Source organism: Serinus canaria, chromosome 4 (assembly GCF_022539315.1).
Source record: "Serinus canaria isolate serCan28SL12 chromosome 4, serCan2020, whole genome shotgun sequence".
NCBI lineage: Eukaryota > Metazoa > Chordata > Aves > Passeriformes > Fringillidae > Serinus > Serinus canaria.
This window is the reverse complement of record NC_066317.1, coordinates 56,651,179-56,672,047: the sequence shown is the minus strand read 5'-3', so window position 1 is coordinate 56,672,047 and position 20,869 is coordinate 56,651,179. Positions and strand designations below refer to the sequence as shown.

At 36.3% G+C, this 20,869-nt stretch overlaps 1 protein-coding gene across 2 annotated transcripts in view; it reads left to right on the top strand.

Moving 5' to 3' along the window:
- The window catches only part of CPEB2 (cytoplasmic polyadenylation element binding protein 2), a 51,379-nt gene that overhangs the window by 28,256 nt on the left and 2,254 nt on the right, over positions 1 to 20,869 (top strand). The window contains exons 5-11 of one of the 2 annotated variants that reach the window (XM_030238777.2): positions 1,050 to 1,073; positions 4,595 to 4,765; positions 6,331 to 6,420; positions 12,130 to 12,248; positions 12,540 to 12,654; positions 14,456 to 14,637; positions 19,159 to 20,869. The exon at positions 19,159 to 20,869 is cut by the window's right edge and continues 2,254 nt beyond it. In XM_030238777.2, the coding sequence (XP_030094637.2) occupies positions 1,050 to 1,073; positions 4,595 to 4,765; positions 6,331 to 6,420; positions 12,130 to 12,248; positions 12,540 to 12,654; positions 14,456 to 14,637; positions 19,159 to 19,386 (929 nt within the window). In that variant the 3' untranslated portion in view covers positions 19,387 to 20,869. The remainder of the gene's footprint in view (positions 1 to 1,049; positions 1,074 to 4,594; positions 4,766 to 6,330; positions 6,421 to 12,129; positions 12,249 to 12,539; positions 12,655 to 14,455; positions 14,638 to 19,158) is intronic. The other variant, XM_050973419.1, reaches the window with a different exon arrangement.

Below are 20,869 nucleotides of genomic sequence, written 5' to 3'. Positions count from 1 at the left end.
GTTGCTTTTAGGAGACTTGTAAGTATAGAGGCCTCGTAAAATCAAAACCATAATGCCAAGACACAGCAGTCTGTTCCTAAATGTTGCTATGATCTTATGGTTAATAGTAACATCTATTTGGATACTTAATGCCACTGTGTAATGGTTGAAGTAATTTTTCTCAGATACTGAGTCTGTTAAACAGGAATAGAAAATACTTTGTGGAAATGTAACTAAGAAATTGCACAAAGCTTAATAGTTTCTGTATTAGTAATCTGTCTATTTTTAGTTTCTTAGCCTTCAGGCAGAGAAGCAATTAGTATGGTCTTCTGAATGGTAGCTGCAAGCCTGATCTCTTTAAGAATCTTGCAAAACTCAAAAGTTAGGAAAATCTTGGATTTACTTGCAGTCTCTGTGAAATTGTTGCTTTGCCTTTGTGCAGTGTTTTTGATACAATGCTGTTTCTTGTGACTTGTGCCCTGATTTCGTTTGCTAGTACAAGGCATCTTTTGTTTCAAACAAAACCTTGCGGTTAATTTTCTGCTAGGTCTTTTCATGAAAAAGGAAGGTCACGGCTTACAGCATTTGCATTGTCACTGCAAAGGACTGTACAAACTGTTCCATGTGGACCAGGATGTGTCTCTGATTAATTTAACACTTGCTACATGCTTTTTACAGTAGTATTTTCCTTTTTACAGTTTCAATACCATATGTGTGTTATTTAGGCACTTGTGTAAGATACAAATCACATTTTGAGGCTGAATTGCAAAATTCCCATTATTAATTTGTCCATAATTAACATGAAGTGAAGATCAAGTTTAAAGACATTGAAATATTTGAAAGAATTTTACTTACAGCTGGTGCTAACATCAATTTAGTAGTAAAATAAAATGGTGTTTATGTGAGATTTTAATGCATTTTCATCTACAATTATCAGTACCAAGTGATACTGATAAAGCAGATTTTTACTTACTGCTTACCCACGTGGTTCTTTGTATCTTAAATATTTTAGTCTGTAGGCATGATACAGTTATTTGACATTTTACAATTTGTCCTTTGTTTGCATGCAGCGAGGAGTTATGGGCGAAGACGAGGTAATTCATTCTGTTTGTTACAGTTCAATTAATTCTGATCCGTTACTGATTGTTATGATTAATTAATCCAGATTATTTATTGTAATTTCTTATCTGCATGTTATCTTAGTTTGGGGAGGATGGGAGGGTGTGAGGGAAGGAGGGGTACAGTCTGGATTGTTATGATTGTTGTTCTGCTAGAGTCTGAATTGAAAATCCTTTAATCAGTTAAAAACTGCAGTTCTAATCATGATTTAGTTCATGCTAATGGCTACTGCTTGCAGTCATTACCCCCTTCAAAAAGGTATACAATTTGCTAGTTGTCCTTCTAACTCCTTTTGCTTCTGTAGAAGCGGTAGTGTACAGAGTAAAAGCAAAAAGCCTTTCTAAACTTAACAGGAAATCTAGTAAATTGCTCTTAGAAGTAGTAAACAATCTTCATAGTATAAGCCAATATGTGCTCACTAACCTTGAAAAGCTTTACCAGTTTAGCTGTGCTAGGATGTGACATGAAGTTGTTAAAAAGGCCATGTAAAACATGCAAGAACAAACTGCCAAGGTCTTTGGTAGCTTCTAGTATTCACCACATACACATCAGTTCATGTGTCTGTCTTGGTCTCTGCATTGGTTCATAACCTAGTGCTTGGTAACCATAATCTGGAGAGGGATGATGTGGTAGATCATGGCCAGTGGATGTAACAGTTATTGCAATCATTCTGACAATTCCTGCCAGATTCTGCTTAATTTTTTGCTGTCATAAAACAAAAACAAGTGTTTAGAAGGGCCAATCCTTTTTATTCATAGTCATCAGGAGAATTGTGAAAGCCTGTTGAAATGGAAAAGCAAATTATCTTTTTGCTTTCTTTATCTGAGAGACATTTAGAAGTGAAGAGGATGGAGAAGAAAGTAATAGGAGTCATAAAGACCATGTTACTCTGAAAGTGTTTATCTATTGTCCTCCATGTCACCTTAGCTCTCAGAGGAGCTACAGTGCTTTTGGCAAAACTTTACCCACATTAAAGTTAAACTGAGCTCTCTGGTGTCACTTCAGAACATGTTCTGCTGGTTGTATTTGTAAAGAACAATTCTCACATTGTTCATAGATTTAACATGGGTCTGTGGGTACAAATAAATTATTCTGAGGGTTATTCTAAGACTGTTTTACCCGTTATATACTTGTCTGTATTGTAAGTTTTATTGTCTAAGAAGCACTTCCTAAAAACCAAGCTAAATTACAGTAATTTTAGATTTAAGATATTGAGACTAACTCTCCTCCATTAGTGGAATGTCTTAAAATTTCCACTTTCAGCTCTCCTCCATTAGTGGAATGTCTTAAAATTTCCACTTTCAGTTACCTGCAGGTTCCTGCAATATGAGTCCTATTTCTTCCATTATGCACTTCTTCCTGTCACTGTCATTATGGTAACTGCTCCAGCTTTTCCATCATTCACTTTAGTAATTCAGAAATTCATTGCATCTAACTTTCTTGGTCGTGCAACCAAATCTTACCACTTGTTCACATACATCTTAAAGATTTGATCATTCTTACTTGTCTTCATAACTGAAATTCAAATCTATAGTATGCAGCTGCTACAGTCATAAATTGAATCTTGCTCCTCTCATGCCTATATAGTTGATATACAAGAGGAATCTTCTTGCCTGCTTTATCCAGCTATGTTAGCCATGTGTCTCCATTGCTTGCTCACTTTTCTGTCCCACTGAGGACAAGCTATGTGCTTCCTCTTTCTCAGGCAACTCTGCTATGTGCTGCAGTCCTGTTTAATGTGTCTTAGGAGACCAAGCATCTCTTGCTCCCCACTAGTCATTCTCAAACACGCCTATCACCAATCCTAATGGAAAGGAGGAGCTTACTATAGCTTCCTGCATTTCTGTACTCCTCTTCATTGGCTGTCTGCTGAAGACAGAGATATGCCACCATAAAAATGATGTAGTTATCATTCTTTGTTACGTGATATAGTGCTGCAGTTCTGCTTTTAATTTTGTGCTCCTTGTGCTTCATGATATTATTTGTTTTATATCATCCTGTGCTTTCATTCAGTTTTTTTGTTGAGATACCACATCAGTGTCAATAGGCATTACCATAACCTAAGTCGTTTGTCATAATATTTGCTGTCTGTTTTCCACGCTTGTCTTTTAACCACCTTATTCTGAGGTGGTCTTCTGGAAATTAAGGGCTTTCATACTGCTCACACCCCCAGCTGGTCATTATTGGGTCTGCTGGTATTCCTACCAGGGTTTACTGCTAATGTTCTCCTGAGCTGGAGAATTAATGACTGCAGTATTGCTCACAGCCAAGGTACTGTGGACTCACCTGTCAGGGACCTACTGGTCCTGACTATGGGTGAATCTGGAAGAAGTTGTCTATTTAAAATGAAAACTAGCTTGCTTCCCAAAAGTGTGCTAGGTTGTTTTTTGATTTGGCTTTCTTGCTTCTTTTGGGAAAGTAGTTGAATTAATTAATGATTTTTTTTTTTTTTAAAGAGTGGCAAACAGGGGAAAATGGCATTTCAGAAGAAATGGTGATGTGGATCGTTTGTTTTGCTTCACAAAGTCTTTCTTTTGAGGCTTTTTGCAATTAAAAGACTGACTTCTGAATTTGAAGCTATCATTAATCTTAATGTTGCTGACTAAAGCAATAAAAGATTAAATATGCCAAGATGAATATCCCGGTCTTCTGAATTGTTTTTTTGTTCAGAGTTGTACAAAATTTGTAAATATGAAATGGGGAAAAAATGTGTGGGACAGAATTACCATATTTTCACTTCCCTCTGCACTCCAAGTGTCTGTTTGGGTCAGATTGCATTTGCAAAGCCATCCTGTGAACTTCTCGGATTTTACACTTGCTTTTCAGGGTAACAGTAAACTCACTGGAGTTTACTACATGTTAGGAACTGCCACAAGGCTTCCCTCCAAAACTGTAGTAAATCGAGAGTGAGAAGAATAAATCAGCATTGTGACTCATTTTTCAAGTGTTACATTTTACACATTTACTAAAATTCTCTTTTTCTTTCTTAGAAATTGCGTATATTCATATGTTACCAGCTACCTTTAGAAATACATGTTTGAAACTTGTGATAGTGGTTTGTTTCCCTGTTCAATTAAAATTTAAGGGGGTTTAGACTCACTTCTCAGGTAGAGGAAGTTATCATTTTAAACTGAAGCTAAACCAAAGGGAGACTAACAAAACTCAAGCAATCTGTAGTATTTTGTTTTCATAAATAAGACCCTTTAATTAAAATAAAATTACCACTTCTCTACTGGATGCAGCAGAGCAACTACCATATAATGTAATATGAAGTATACACTTAAAGTGGTATCAGCTTGCGATCTTGAAATTCCATTTTGAAGTTTAACACATTTTTTCATTCTTCTAATTTTTCTTTAAACTAATGTCAACTTTTCTAATATCTTGGTGTTTTCATTTTGACTCTCCAGACTGCTATTCCCCATTCCCTAAAATTGCAAAATCATGTACTGCCACAAAATTATTTTAATGTACATTATTATCTTTTCTTTTTAAGGCCGTTCTTCCCTCTTCCCAATAGATGATGGCTTGCTGGATGATGGTCACAGTGATCAAGTTGGAGTCTTGAATTCCCCTACCTGCTATTCAGCTCATCAGAACGGAGAACGAATTGAGCGTTTTTCTCGGAAAGTGTTCGTTGGAGGTCTTCCACCAGATATTGATGAAGGTGAGCTGCCTGAAAACTGAGCAGACTATGTTTGGAGGGAGAAACAAAAACAGGTCATGAAAAACCTGACTTTGTAGTAAAAAAAAGCCTGTCATCAAAATAATGTTGTGCAAAAGGCTGTAACTTCATGTTCTTTATGTATGTTGATGGGTGTGTTGAGCTTAGTATCATCTTTTTTGGTTTTGGGATGGTGCAGTTGTTTCTGATTCTGCACTTGCAGATTAGAGTTGCATGTAATGCCTGGAGTGCGTGCTCCTGCTTATCCAGCATATTCCTTTCAAACACATCTTAGCCCTCTTCTATCTGAGCCTGCTTTGTTCTGTAGCAATAGGAAATTTCCATTCGTAAATGAATTTTGTATTCTATTTTACTATTACCTGAAGATCTCAGCAGTGATATAGAAAGGGTAAAGTTATTCCTGATGAGAAATAGAGAAACTTAGGCAGAGCAGGGTCAAGAGGCAGAGCACTCTTGATGCATTGAACAGAGACTCGGCTACAGAAACTCGGATTGTTAGCCAGCTGAAATTGCTTTGTACACCAGTGGTGATTTGAAGGAATTGTGCTGTTTAATATGAGGTTTCTCCGTTGCAGATAAATGTAAATTGCATGTTAACTTTCTAATGTAAATGGAAGTGCTGTTAGGAGGTTCGTGGTAATCCTTGAATAACATGCAAATCAAATAAGCTGACTGTCTTTAATTAACTTTCAAACATGGAAAGACCAGATTTTGGGTCCATTTTCATTGAGATGCTCCTATAATCTACTAAGGGATTTATTTTGATATGCTTCAGCACAGTTGCCTGTAATACTAATGCTAAACAAAAACATCCCTGTTTATATGATGATGCAGGACATGACTGAAAGAAATTGATCATATTTGTGTTTGAGTTGCTGCTTTTTTATAGTTTAGAGTATTTTTAACCCATGGCCAAGGCTTTTCCAGTCACTGACATGTAGGTGTGGCTGGGTTAGAAAGAACTCAGAAAGTTGTGCAAGGAGCATAGTAGATCTTGTAGCAAAGCTATTCATGGTTGTTGGAAGCATCTTTAAATAGACAATTTTAAATTTCTGTCTCTGATCCATGCGTAGTGTTTGCTATAGGGCAGATATCCTGTATATATTTCCTATGTATAGGAAACTGTTAGCATGTTAATTGTGGTGTTACTTGGTATATAAATATCTCCTTACAAAGCTCTGAACTGTACATCACTAAGCAGTAATTTATTTGATTTCATTCAAACCAGATTCTGATTTGAATTTAGGGAAGTACTACACAAGTTTCCACGAATGGCTTTAGTTGCCCATATGCTTCTGAAATGCTGCTGGTTTTAAGCAATAAAAAACAAATGTAAGATTAAAATCACCAGAAATACGTTGTATAAAAATTAACACTCTGGAAGATGCATCCATTTAAGTCATTTGTTTATGAAAATTGCAAATTTTGGTTTGTTTTTCTTCTCATGAAATGTTAGTCTTTGCTAGAAGCAAAGGTCTTTGCTTGATAGCATTTTTTCATTGAGTTGTGTCATTTCCTTTAATTGCAACTATTTTACGTGTTTTTAGATGAAATTACTGCCAGCTTCAGACGATTTGGGCCCTTGGTAGTAGACTGGCCTCACAAAGCAGAGAGCAAGTCCTATTTTCCACCAAAAGGTAAGAGAGTTAGAAGGTTTTGACCTGTTACTGAGTGCATATCTTGCTCTGGGAAACTCTCTCATCTGTTTCCAAAGGGTATAATGTAGAGTCCCTGTGAACACTTAAATATGTGGGTTCAGTGAAGGTCCAGGTATGGTTCCTTTACAGACTGAGTCTAAAATCTGTTATTTTGTTACTGACCCTGATCAGGTCAACGCTCTGTAGTTGTATGCATCATTGATAATCACTTCTGTATTTGTATTTCTGTCTAGTTTCCAAAACTGAAATTTGATCAAATTTTTTAAGACAAAATCTTAGATAAATATTTTCCTAAGAAGGTAAAGGCAGGATGCAGAAGGATGCATTTTCTTATCTGGTCAAAATAATAAAATATGCATCTTTCACTTTTAGGATATGAACTTCCTGTTGAAGCTCCAATCTTTTCGTTAAATATGGATTTTTTTTTTTAATATTTAATAGAAATATATTATATATAAGTTTATATATATATTATATATAAGTTTTATATATATTATATATAAGTTCATATCCTAATGATTGCTGTTAGATTAGATTTTTTACTATTATTTACAAAGTGTTGGAAAAACCATTCTGTAGATCAAGTAATTAAGTCACATAGGATATCTCTGTACATGTACAGTCATGTATTGTTACATATAAAATGCAGAAGTGTGATCCAGACATGAAAGCAATGCAGGAATTACTGATTTTGTAGAGAATGCAGAAATTCATTTCTTCTGTGGAGGTGACAAATGTAGGTATATTTCTTTTGTAAACTGATTCTTTATTTATCTGTGCATCTGTGCTGGGGGAAAGACAGGATTATTATCCCCAATGGGCCCTCTAAAGAGTGGGAATTGGAATTGAAAGCATTTGAATAGCATTTGTGAATGCCACATAGAAATTCTAAGACAAACAAAGAGACTTAGGCTTTTTTGATTGTCAGCCCAGCCCACAAAGCTACTGTCTAGTTAAATTTGATTATCTTAGACTGCATCTCTCTTCATAAATTACCAAGAGAAATTCCCAAGGAACTCTTTGAAGAAGATGCATCTCACCGAGTCTGTGATGAATATATAGAAGACAGAAGATGTAATATATTCCTACCTGAAAGGAATGGATTCTGGCATTTGTTTCCAAGGAGATAGGACTACCTCAGCATCTGAACATCTTAAGGATGTATTTTCAGACTTCCTTATTTGATAAAGCTTTTTTATATGATTTCATATAGTTGGGTTGTCTATAATTGTAGTAAGAAAAAAACCCAAACTGTGTTTTGGGTAGAGCTTCTTAAAGGCAGAGAATACAAATAGAATAACTTCAGTGTATTGATCTAATTAATTCAGGAAATATTTGCAACCCAAGTGCCAACTTGATTTCCCATGGTTAACTGATCCTTACTTGAAAAATAAAAGCATTTAGCGTTCTATCTTAACACTTCAGCCTAATTTTTAGTTTGCTGCATTATTCAGTATTTTTTGTGTGTAGCCTGACACATTTAAAATACAGTGTCAATTTCTCTTTGTAAATACTCTGGAAACATACAACTGCTGAGTGCTACTGTGTGCATATCTCTTTTGTTCAAAGCAATACATGTGACCCATAATTATTTTGCAGAAGAATTTAATTAAAAATCGTCTTTCATTGGTATTACTTGTGTGAACATCCAAGAACCATGTATACGTACATTAATAAGATGTCTGAAAGGGCTAAGGATAGGCACAAAAAAGCTTTGAGATCAATCAGTAATTACCAGTTGAGAAATATGTACTGTATTAGTTTAGGGAATTAATGTTTTTTTATATCATTTTCAGTCTCCATTTTCTAAGTTGTCACTCTACATGAAATTAATTCAGTGTCTATATTTTTCTTTGTTCAGTTTCATTAGAGATTTGCTATAGTATTGCTTTCTAAAGACATCTCAGAATTAGGCCATTCTGGACTAATTAATGTAAGTCTTCTCTGTGGTGGAGAGATGAAGCCTGTTTTGTTTTGTATTGGTTTTTTGGGTTTTTTTGTTACTGTTTAGTTTTCCAGACTGTGCTTCCTTCCAAGCTCTCTGCTTACAGAAGGTCCTGAGGGAAGGCCAAGTTCATAATAAGTGTTTCCTTGCTGAAAGAAATTCAGAAAGTGTCTTGATCCATCAAGGCTGGCTGCCTCCTGAGAAACACCAACTGCTTGTTCTTAACTAATTACATTTTGTGTTGGTTCACCACAAAATTAGATCGAAACATAACAGGAATTTTTACAACTTTACCCTGATTTTACAAGGAAGCTCTGTTCTGAAAAAAACCCTCAGTTGAGCTCAAAGTACAAAGTCTGTAACAGTGATCTGCCAACTGTGATGCAGAATTCCTTCCTTTCTGACTTGCCACTGTTTATCATAACTCATGTTATTACGTAGTTGGCAAATACACTTATTTGTGAAACAATACACATGTCCAAAGTAACTTGCTGGGTTGAGGACTCCTCCTTCTGATAATGAAGTTCACAAAGAAATGGTGCCATAAAGATATGGAAATTCAAAAAATGTCTTCCAAAATACATCCAGTTGTTTGTGACCTCTGTACTATTTATAGGCTGTCTCAGAGGATAATCTGATTTAAACGGGACAATGTCCCCAGCCTTATTCTAACTGGTTGTTTCTGCTGCCTTGTATGACAACAGTTGTGCAGTAACTTCTTTCTTCAAGGTTCCCAATTGCTAATTCAGAGCTGACTAGCTGAAAATCTCAAGTTGGAAATGTTCTGCTTCTAATTTCAGAAGCAAAACCCCAGATCCATACAAGTTCTGTTGAACTTGCTATCTCTACTTTGATCAGACTGGATAGGATCAAACTCAGGATTCAGGCAAGTAACTGTAGGTATCTTCATGTGTGATTAGTGTCTAAGCTTCCTTTAACAATGTGAATCTGGCCAGTACAGCCAGTGAAGTATAGAGGGCAATTCAGGTCACTGTAACATAAGCACATTGAGCTTGGTTCATTTACCTAGGCTGAGGATATCTAAAAGACTAGATACATGGGTCTCACAAATATAGTGCAGCACCACATTTTTCATCTTACATGTGTTTTGGAGTTTATTCTCCATCAAAGGTGACTAAAGGAAAAACTGAAAGATGTGTTATGTAGATCCATTTCTGTGTTAACCTGCAGCTTGGACAGATTCTTTATGATTTAAGTTAAGGTGCAGCAGTCTCTAGTCAAGCACTGTACTGAGGCCATTTAGTGCCCTCAGACTGTGGAGAGTCTGTTAGGACAGTGGAGGAACCAGCCCCAACACAAAATACCACTGCAGTCACTGGCATGGCACTACATGGGCAATGCCATGCTACCTTGCACTGATTTTCTTGACTCCTCCTCTAAGGCATTAGTAACAGGAATTAGCTGGAGGCTGATAAAACTTAAAGCTGCTCTCTGATTTCTACACAGAATATGCATAACAAGAAGCATGTTTTCTCCCTCTGGTAAACTTTCATATTACTTTGAAATAAATAATTTTTCCTTGCCAAGAAAATCATGTTAGCATGAATCTAGTCCAGAATGCTTTGCTTTTGATTTGTTCTTTAAATAATGAATACAAAAAAAAAAAGCTTTTAATGAATACCATGAAAAGTTTTAATTTGGTAGGATTCTTCAATCATCATGGCTTTTCAAACTTAGCTGATGTGAGAGCTCCAGTCCATCTCTTTAGTGAGCATTGTAAATCATTGAAGGTCTAGAGCTGTGTACTACTCCTTCAGAGGGGAGTAGTACAGCTGAGCTCATGACACAGGGCATTCTGAGGCTTTGAATTAAGTGGGATAAACCAAGACGTGTATTTTTAGATGAGGTTGAGAAGGCAGTAGTATAAATGTATGTTTTTTCTATTGCTTTTCTTTCCATGTCAGGAGTGGTAGTATGAAGTGACCCTGAGATTAGCTCAGTTGGTCAGAGCATGGTGCTTATAAAAATCCAGGCTGTGGATTCAGTCCCTATATGGGCTATTCACTTAAGAGATGGACTCAGAGATCTTTGTGTCCCATCCAATTTAGAATTTTCTGTGAAATCTGTAATAATCTTCATCATTCCTTGACTTGCTGTACTTGAATTTTCTATCTTTTTGCAAGTTGCTGCAGTTAAGCCAATTAATAGGTCAGACATAGAGGTGGTAGACTATATGGAGGCACTGACCAACCTTGTATATCTGGAACCATGTGGCAGTACCTTTGAACTGCATTAGGAGAAGAACTGATGAAAAATCAGTATCTGGAGAATCTTTGTATGTCTGATTCCTTAGACAACATCATGTGCAGTTAACCCTCCCTTTGATTAATCAAGTTTTTGCACTCCCATCATTCTTGTACTGGGCTCTCCATTCAAACTGGAATGTGTGTGTGCTTCTGACCAAGTAAGGACATTACATGGAGCTTATCTCACCCATGCCAGTTGGCATATGCCCTCGCTCACTGAGTTTTGCATGGGTAATACGTGGATTTTAAATTCTGTGATAAATACTGTAATATATCCCCATTAAAACAGATTTTGAATCTAAATTATTGCTGATTGAACTTAACTTACAACAGGTCATCATTAAAAATTACAGTTCAGCAGTGAAGAATAGACTTTACAAGAAAATGCTGCAGCCCAAGTCCAAACATTCCCTATGGCATACTTTTTATGAAACTAAATAAGATAAAAATAAAATACATAAAATCCTGTCATATGTCCTCTTTATGTAGCTGTGATGGGACTGTGGTATCAGGGATAAGAAATAATGTACAACTTATTGGAAGGACCAGTATAAACTCTACAGCTTTTTCTTAAAATCCCATTCTTGTTCCTACATGTCTAAAATCAGTTGTGCATTTGTTTCTTAAATCTTACATTGTTAATGCACTGATCCATTAATGGTCTTTAAGATACACCCTCCATATTCACCTTGATGACCTGCAGCATCTGTTTGCACTAAGAAGTAGCTGGTGGTTAATTAGCTCCTCAGAAATACAGCAAGATTTCCAAAAGGCTTGGTAAAGCATCCATGTTCCCTTTTCCCAAGCCCACTCTAGGACAGCTGCTTCAGCATTTACTTCTCCATCAAAGTCATAAAACATAACTTTGTGTGAAAATTCTAAACTTGGTAGTAATCTCAGAGAGAAATGTGAGCTATGGTAGCTTTAAAGTTTGTTTTAGTATACAACCCTAGTTTTGCTATTGGGGTATTTGTAAAGTAACAAATTCAGTGTATCTCATACTGTAACTGTGAAAGTAAGGTGTCAGGTTCTTTGCTTTTCTCTTTGGTTTTATGTAGAATTAAATAAGCATTTTAATTCTTTTTTTTTTGGTAGTGTTTGAAAGGTTTGCTGGGTCACTTACGTAATAAAACACTTTGATCTAATCTCCAGAACAGAGATTAGTTCTTTGTGCCAAGTCGGATTTTCATTGTATAATGTCCATTGCAGCCAGTGAATGATGTGTAGCCTAGACTTACAGTGCATGATAGAGCAGACATGTTTGCTTTTATTTGGTTATTAGTCTCATCTGACAATTACTTTACAGATGGAAGTTCTGTTAATTATGGCAATATAGTACATAGTTAAAGAAGATTACTAATACAAAAGAATTGGTTTGACTTTCTTTTGCTTTTGTATGGAAAAATGAGTGGTAAAGATGATTCTGTAAAATAAAGATAAGAGAAAATCAATCAGTTGGTTTGGTTTTTTTTCCAGGTTACGCATTCCTCCTGTTCCAAGAAGAGAGTTCTGTACAGGCCCTGATTGATGCCTGCATTGAAGAAGATGGAAAGCTCTATCTGTGTGTTTCCAGCCCCACTATCAAGGACAAGCCAGTAAGTACACAGTCAGTAGCCTTCAGGCTATGGCTGCCATCTGTCTAAAGCAGCACTGGAAATTGTGAAGATGAAAAAAATCAAAAGTAAACTACTTTGGCAGAGCTCAACATCTGGAACATTTGGATTGTTTTAAAATTGTAGTATTTTGAATTAATAGGATTAAAACAAAGCAACTAGACATGCTACAGTAATTTGGTTATGACTAACAATTTGTACAGGCTGATGAACATATTTCCATATTGTAGTGAAACCTAAAGCAGGATACTATTTTCCTTCTCAATTTAATAGGTTCAGATCCGTCCCTGGAATCTAAGTGATAGTGACTTTGTGATGGATGGTTCGCAACCACTTGATCCTCGGAAAACAATTTTTGTTGGAGGAGTCCCCAGACCATTAAGAGCTGGTGAGTAGAATCTGTGGCAATTTTTTAAAGTAAGAAATTATTAGAAATAATTTGTACTATGCATAATTTTTGTAGCTAGATATAGATATATATATATAAATTGAACAGTCTTGGTAGTTTTAACCACATATTTTAATACAATATTCATGTATTCTTAAATTTTTCTGCTGTCTAGGTTTGGCCATAAATCACAATTCATTATTGAGATTTGCTGGAAAGTGTTACCTCTTTATAGCTGTAGTGTAAGCTATGTCACAAGAGGCATAAAACAAAGAGTTTGGTTTTAAAATAATGCTATGGAAACATCTCTGCCCTGCTGCATGACTGTGGAGTGGTATTTGTACCTGCTTGTCATTGTGCATTAGCTACTCTTCTGCTGCTGTCAGGTTGCACACACAAATACCAGTGATAGAGTACTTGAACAAGTAGGCGTAGAGGAAAAAGAAAGAAATAGAGAGCTAGCGCTATCTTTTATGGCACAACATTATATGAGATTGCAGGACTCTTTCTAGACTCTTGCCAGAGGTGTGAAGGAAAAAATAAATGTTTCTGTAGCTGTGGAATGGTTGATGTACAGCCTGGATAGTCTGCATTTTCAGATTGTCTGCAGAACCTTTTACAATTTTTTAGGTGGCCTTGTAGTAGGTAGGTTGCAGTGAATGTTGGAAGTAGAAGCAAACCATACAGTGGTTCAAATCCCCTTTATTATTAGAATGGCTTCTAGATTTTATTAGTCTTTTATAGCTAGTAATGAATTTTATGCTTAGAGAAAGATGAACTTTTAGATGAAAGATGTAAGAAAACCAAGTAATAGTGCAAATTTGGGATACAAAGGATTCTAAATTTTTCAATCTTGGACCTGGAATACTCAAGCTTTTTTGGTATTTTACTTTTAAGACTCTACTTTTGACTGTAATACAAGCTCTGTAAGTGAGTGTACACACAGTATGTTCCAAGTACAGATTAATTTTTCTTTAAATTCAGTCCAGTGCTCCATATTACTGTGCTGAATGTCTGTGATAAATTTAATGGATGCATTCTTATGCTCAGCTCGCAAATGCTCTGTGTATGAGAAAATGAAACTTGTATGGCATTGTGAAATAAGAATAATGACTTCACAAAGCAGTAAAACTCAAGGAGGCTCTTCGAACAACTTTTGAACATCAAGGACTGCTGACACCTCTATAGCCTAATACAGAGGATTCTAATTCTGAAAAAACAGTATTTTCCACCCCAGTGAATTGCAACTGAATTCAGTATAATCTGGCAGTCAGAGGATTGCCAAGGTACTTGATCTGTAAAATTTGAAATTTTTGTTTCTTTGAACTTCAGTATCTATGGTAAGTATAGCACTGTAGAGATAATCAAGTTCTGTGTGGCTGATTAAAAGATGATAACTACATTTTTAAATTCAAGTAGGATGTAGAGCATTAGGACAGCCAGAGAATATGAACCAAGGAATTTGTGGCATGAGAATCCATTTTATACAGCTTACATTCCAATGCCTGCCCAAAAACTCTTTTGCTGTAATCCTCTGAAGAAAACTGCCCTGGAGTTCTAGTTCCATGTTATCAAGAACGTACAATTCCATTGTTTTTGGATTTATGTACCTACAGTGTGCAAGATCTGTCTGCTGAGTAATTAATAGCTTATTTGATATTATTTCTTTACTACTTTTTAATCTTGTTATAACTGTTTCATTGGCTCTTGAAAAAGCAATAATTAAAATTAACTTTTCTAGTGTTTTTAAAGTTTGTAGTGTAAGAATAGTTTGAGTAAATGCTGTTTTGTTTCTTGATAGTGGAATTGGCTATGATCATGGACCGTCTCTACGGGGGAGTTTGTTACGCAGGAATTGACACTGACCCTGAGCTGAAATACCCAAAAGGTGCTGGACGTGTTGCTTTTTCCAATCAGCAGAGTTACATTGCTGCCATCAGTGCTCGGTTTGTTCAACTTCAGCATGGCGATATTGATAAACGAGTAAGTTACACAGAGTTTTGCTCTGTAAAGAAACTTCTCAGAGTGTGGTAGCATTGCATATGATTTGCTTTCAAGCCAGCTTCTGTATTTTTTTTTTTTAGCATTCATGTAACTCCACTACTTTCAGGAGTATGCCTGAATGCCCCCAGACGAACAACATGTTTCCACAGAGCAGCAGTTTGTTCCTTTGACATATGTTGGACCATATGTTCTTCCCATTCTGAAGTTCCTGGTTTTATTGTGTACAGGCAAAGGGCTTGAAAATCTTTTTATCTCCCATGTTCTAATGAAACCAAATACTGTGATAATTCCTCCGTCATTCATAAGAAACTCTTGTATTCATTGGCTTCAGATTAGCTTGATACTTAGAAACTGCCCTTAATTTCAGCCATAATTGTCAGTGCTCAGAAAGTTGGTGAGGCTTAACAGCTAAAATACAAAAGGTCTTACTTTTTCTGTTTGAAAGTCTTCTTAGCACTTAACCAATGCATATTTCTATTTGCTACAGATGCTTATTCCTAGGAAAAGTAAAACTTATATTAAAAAGACTAGAGAACTTCATAACTCCTAATTAGAAGTATAAGACTAGCAAAGAAAACTGGCATCTAAATTATGTCAGTTTTAAGGGTCACTAGTTTCGATTTCAAGAGCTGTAGAGATAGTCTGGCATTAATAGGTGTTCTTAAAAAAATAAAAAAAACTATGGTCTTACAGGAAGAAGGGTCAAGTAAGTAAAATAGTTCAAGGTCCACTCTCCTCTACAGATCAAAGACACAGGAAAAAGAAGGTAGTACAGTTAACAGAAGTCTGCTCTAAGGAGGCAGCATGTGCTTTTCTCCTTTCAAATAGGCAGAGTAATTCAGCTTTATGTATGTGTCTCAAATACTGCTTGCCTTATGAGCTGAAATCCCCAAACATGGACCTTCCCAGAGAATGAGTGGGTGTGGATGTGGGTAGTCATCTAGGCTTCAAATTAGATGTGATGGCTACATTTTGGTCATGGGATTGCTATCCTTGTGACTTGCAGCTGTCGTTGACTTATAACTGCTTTTTGCATACTTATGTAACAGAAAAAAAATGGCCTTGGGATTGGGTGAGGGGATATGAAACTGTTAATCGTCTTGCATTTGAGTATTTGGACAAAATGGGGGTAAGGACCAGAATCCAGAATTTCCTCTAAACAAATCCTAAATGAGTCATTTAGCTTCAGAATTGAGTATTATTAAGTTTCTTTGAGGAACTGTCTAACAGGCATTTGTCTGTGAAGTCACCTGACTTGAAAATTGAGACATGGAGTTGGTTCTAATCCAAATTATGTCTCCCTCAAAATTAGGAGATGTGGATTTGTACCTTGTAAACCATGGGAGACTTTTATCTTGGTCTTCCTCTTTCCATGGGAAGTGTGTCCTTTGCAGTAGAGAGGTGTCTGGTTGACTGGCAGTGCCACCTTGTAAGAGAAGGCATGATCCTGGTTTTGAACGCTGCAGTTGCACATACATTGTTTTGCTGTTTTTTGGGTTTTTATGATAGGTACCAGAGATCTGAAGGGCTCTTTGGATGCCAAGCAGGCATCTGAAATGGTGCTGCTTGCTGTTTGCAGAGAAAAGGATGTAGGTTGTTAATTGGTGATAGAACACCGCAGGCCTCTTGGAGCTGGGGGAAAAGAAAAACCAACACAAAGCTGGATCTGAGAAGCACAGTATTTGACTTACAGCCATTGAAACTTAATTTATAAAAACAGTGCTGAGTGATTCCTTCAATCACAAATTACCAAAAAAAAAAAAAAAAAAAACCACCAAAACACAGACAAGAAGCAAAACAATCCAAATAGCCCCCACCAAGCATAGTTAGAATCTGAAGATAGCTGTTCATGGGGTGGAGATGTTGAGGGAAAAAAAGGCAGGAAGATGGTTGTCTAGGTTGTCTCTTTAAATATCTGAATTCTTAAAGCTTCTTTTTGAAATAATTTATGTTCTTTCCTTAGTGTTGCTTTTCTGAGTCGTGAAAAATTAATCTCTTGACTCAAGTGTTCCCTTAAATTTGGAATTTCCACATTTTTATTACTTTCATCATTTTTTCTTATTTTAAAAAATGTGTGCTACTCCTGAGGTGTTTCACTGGCAAGATACAACAGTCCCAAATCTTAACAATTTTAATAAACTTGTCTTTAAGTCCCATGATGGGGTGGGTTTATGAACTTCTTTGTTTACCTGAGAGGAGGGTTAATCTATATTTTTTAAATTATCTTCTTTAAATAAACCATAAGGTTGATCCTTATTTGTATAATTACATATATTTGTTACCGCCTAGTTATTTACATTACTGAGGAGTCATAGAGAAGAGAGCATCATCACTTAGCTGAAAGTATGAAAAAGGCTATTTTCAGAAATACTTTTTTTGCCTCCATGGAGCTTTTACACTAATGCTTTCTCAGGCTCTGAAAATACTCTGAAATCAGTACTGCTGATTTATACATGAGCAAGCAGTGAGTGTAAATCTATAAACCACTAGTTTTGTAATTGGCTGGTCCTACTTTGGGTACTGCCTTCACCTGAGGTCTTTGTGTATGTTGGCCAGGACAGTGATACAGTCTGTATCTCACTGAAGTCCTCGAGGCGGAGCCCGTTCTGCCCTTTACCTCAGCATTGCCTTTCCATACCAGTTATATCCAGTTTCTGTAGGTCTGCTGTCCTTTCACATTCTTTTCATAACCAGTTTTGTCTGTGTAGAAGTCTTTTTCGATTGCTAAATTTTGCAGTTCACCTGTTTATCCTTCTGAACTTCAGTTCAAAGTATTTATAGCATTTTTTTGCTCATACCTTTTCCAACCTTAATTGGAAATCTTAGTGCCACAGTCACTTGACAAACATTGTCTGTGATGTTAACATCTTCCTTAACTAAGTTCTCATAGCTTCTCTCCATTTCTCTTGAAGTGTAGGTATACTTAGTTTGTCTAGTTTGTCTAACAGATGTTTTTCTTCAGCAAAGTACTCCTCATCCTGTTTTATCATGCATGAAAGGTCAGCTCCAAACAATTCTTTGGAGCTTCAACTCCAAACAATTCATTAAAATACTGTTAACTTTCATGTGCCAGCAGCCTGCATCCACGTCATGTAATATTTCCATTCCCCAAAGTGCTTCTCTAATATTTTTGAAATCATCTTCGTACTGATCTTGGTGCATTAGTGCACTGAAGCTTGAAATAAATGCTGCTTCATGCTTTCAGTAATTCTGAGCCACGAACACACTTACTGCTAAGGTACCTGTTTATTGGAAAGTGTGAGTGTAATTGGTGATAAGGCAGGTATTGTAGTGAAATAAGAAGTAGAGCTCGTACTGAATCTAGATTACTGGAAGACACTTACTCTGCTTTTTCTAGGATGGCCTTTACTTCTGAAGCTAAGAACATGAAGCCTGTTCAGCTGTAAAACTTCAGGGCAGGGGGCTGGATGTGTAAATTTTTTCCTCTGGAAATACACTGAGAAAAGTATAATTTTAAAGTTCTTAGTATTTGATGCATATTCTGTCTGAGTATAGAGTGTACAGTCAATGTCTATACGTGGCAATCTTCTGAAGTATTAGTATCTAAGGATAAAAATCTCATGCAGCAGTGAGGAAAATGTGGGATACAACAATACATTCCTTAATGACTGCGTCAACTCATTTTGTGTTTTATTATGAAGTACTTCTTCCTGTCTGATCGCAGTCTGAAGCAGTACAGTTATGCAAAGACATAATGCATATTTACCACTGGACTCCTGCCACTTTTCCATTCTGGCAGTCAGATGAGTTTGGGAGAAAGAAGCTGTGTAAGACAGGTGTTTGTAGCTGTCTGTAGACTTGCAAAATGATCTTTAAAAAAATATTTTCAGAATTGTATTGAATACAAATTCCTATACAGTTCAAAGCCACAGAAAGAGAAACTAATAGATTACTAATATTGGCAGCACCAAATTTTACCATATTTTAAAAATAGGGAGTGAGTTTACAGTGAACAGCTCTGCTAAAAGATCTGCATTACAGCTTGCAGAAAGTACCTTTTATTCGCTCACAAATGTAGTACATGCAGACACTTGTACTTAAAAAAAAAATTCTATGTTTAAGGGTAGTCTCATATGTTCAGTTATTTTTTTGCTAAACCACGTAGAATTGTCATGTTGACGTCCAGTTAGGAGACCTTTGAGTGATTGTGTTTTCTTCTGCACTTACATTCATACTATCATTTGCAAAGAACACTCTCCCAGGGTAAATTAGGGGAAGTTTTTGATGCTGCTGTTTATTACATGCACAGAGTACTCCTAAAGATCTGCCTTGAGGTGTTTTGCAGTATGAATGGGTCTGAAGGTGATAAATGATAACGAGTAATAACTGTTCTGTTATATAAAGGTGATAATACGACTGACTGCAGATTTCAGGGGCTTTATTCGGCTTCTTTTTTAAACCAGGGAAAAATGAATGCCTTCATACAACTTCAAGAAGAAACAGTTATTGATGGGAATTGTTTCTGTTTCGCTCCAACAGGTGGAGGTAAAGCCATATGTGTTGGATGACCAGATGTGTGACGAGTGCCAGGGTGCGCGGTGCGGTGGGAAGTTTGCTCCTTTCTTTTGTGCCAATGTCACTTGCCTGCAGTATTACTGTGAGTTTTGTTGGGCAAATATCCACTCTCGTGCAGGACGTGAATTCCATAAGCCATTGGTAAAGGAGGGGGCTGACCGCCCACGTCAGATCCACTTCCGCTGGAATTAAACATGGTGAACCAGCATCTACATAAGGAGAGAAGGGTGCATGTGGCTTACTGTGTTTGAAGATACTGACATGCAGAAGAAATAAGTGCATTCTTCTGCTTTTCACCCCAGCTATCAATACATGCATCTTTATCAGCAGCCAAAACACTACAAGCCTCTTGTTTTTCACCAAAACCCTACATCTCAGGCTTACTAATTTTTGTGATATTTTCATGTTAAAATAAAATGTTTTTTTGTATTTTCTCCAAGTTATTTTTATATGTAAAGTTAAAACTAGATATGAGAATGTTTTTGCGTAGGGGCACACAGTCTGCTGCTATATTTAGTGGGTGAAGCGTGCACTTATTTCTAAACATGGGTTTTTAACTTCAAGATCTGCCCCAGTAATTTACCAAAGGTAGCAAAATAGTGAAGATGGAATATGTCTGCTACAAAAGCTTATTTTTATTGTTGTTGCTATTTTCAGTGTATACATAAACTAAAAATTAGGGTTGATTTTTTGCTCTCCATTTTGACTTGCAAGAAATAATACCTCAAGATAATCTGATTTATTAGCTATTTTTAAACATTTTTAATCACAAGCTGTATTAGCTTTGCTGCTATATAGGTGTTATGTGTAATGCCACCTATTAATACGGGATTGAAACGTTTAAGACACACTGCATTACAGATTAAATGCAGGCAGCACAATATGGCCTAAACTGCCATAGTTTTAGAATGTGAAAAAATTGCATGTTTACTTACCTGTATACACCATATGCATGCACTAGAACTATTAATTAACAAGAGGTGAGTTATTGCAAATGTTCAAAAAAAGGCTCTCTTGAAACTAGGTAGCATGAGCAAATTTACAAAATTTCTTACAAAAAACAAACTTGCATGCATTATTGTGACTGAAGTAAAAAAAATGTCCTACATGTGTACAATATGCAAATTAGTTTTAGACTAGAAAGTGCAGCCATTTTGTGACCTGGTCAGTAGTGGAATTCAATTTTATGCAGACTGGATGTAATATTGTAATCCCTGTGCAATTTTGTGATGTGTGCTTCTACTTAATGTGGCGTGATGTAGTATAGATTCAAGTTTGAGTAAAAAGCTAGCATTTAAAAAGTTCTTTTAAGCCCCCTTGATTGTTCATGGTTAAGATTTCCTCTACAAACCAAAGATGGCCAGCACACTGCTAACCAGTCACCAAATGTGAAATCCATGACAAATGCATACAAAAATAGACATATATGAGAATGCATAATGCTTTAGAAATTAAATCCTAAGTAAAGTCAAAATGGAGAAGGTGTAATATACAGACGGCTAGTTGCATAACAAACTAAATTTTACCTTTAAGACAACAGTGAAATTTGGCTTAAAAAAGCCTTGCTTACATGTTTGACCTGTGTGCGTTGTGGTCTTCTGTCAAACCGGGGTCACTGTTGCATGAGAAGTAGCTACTTGACAGTCAAGGATGGTCTTTTTATTTTAATGAAGGA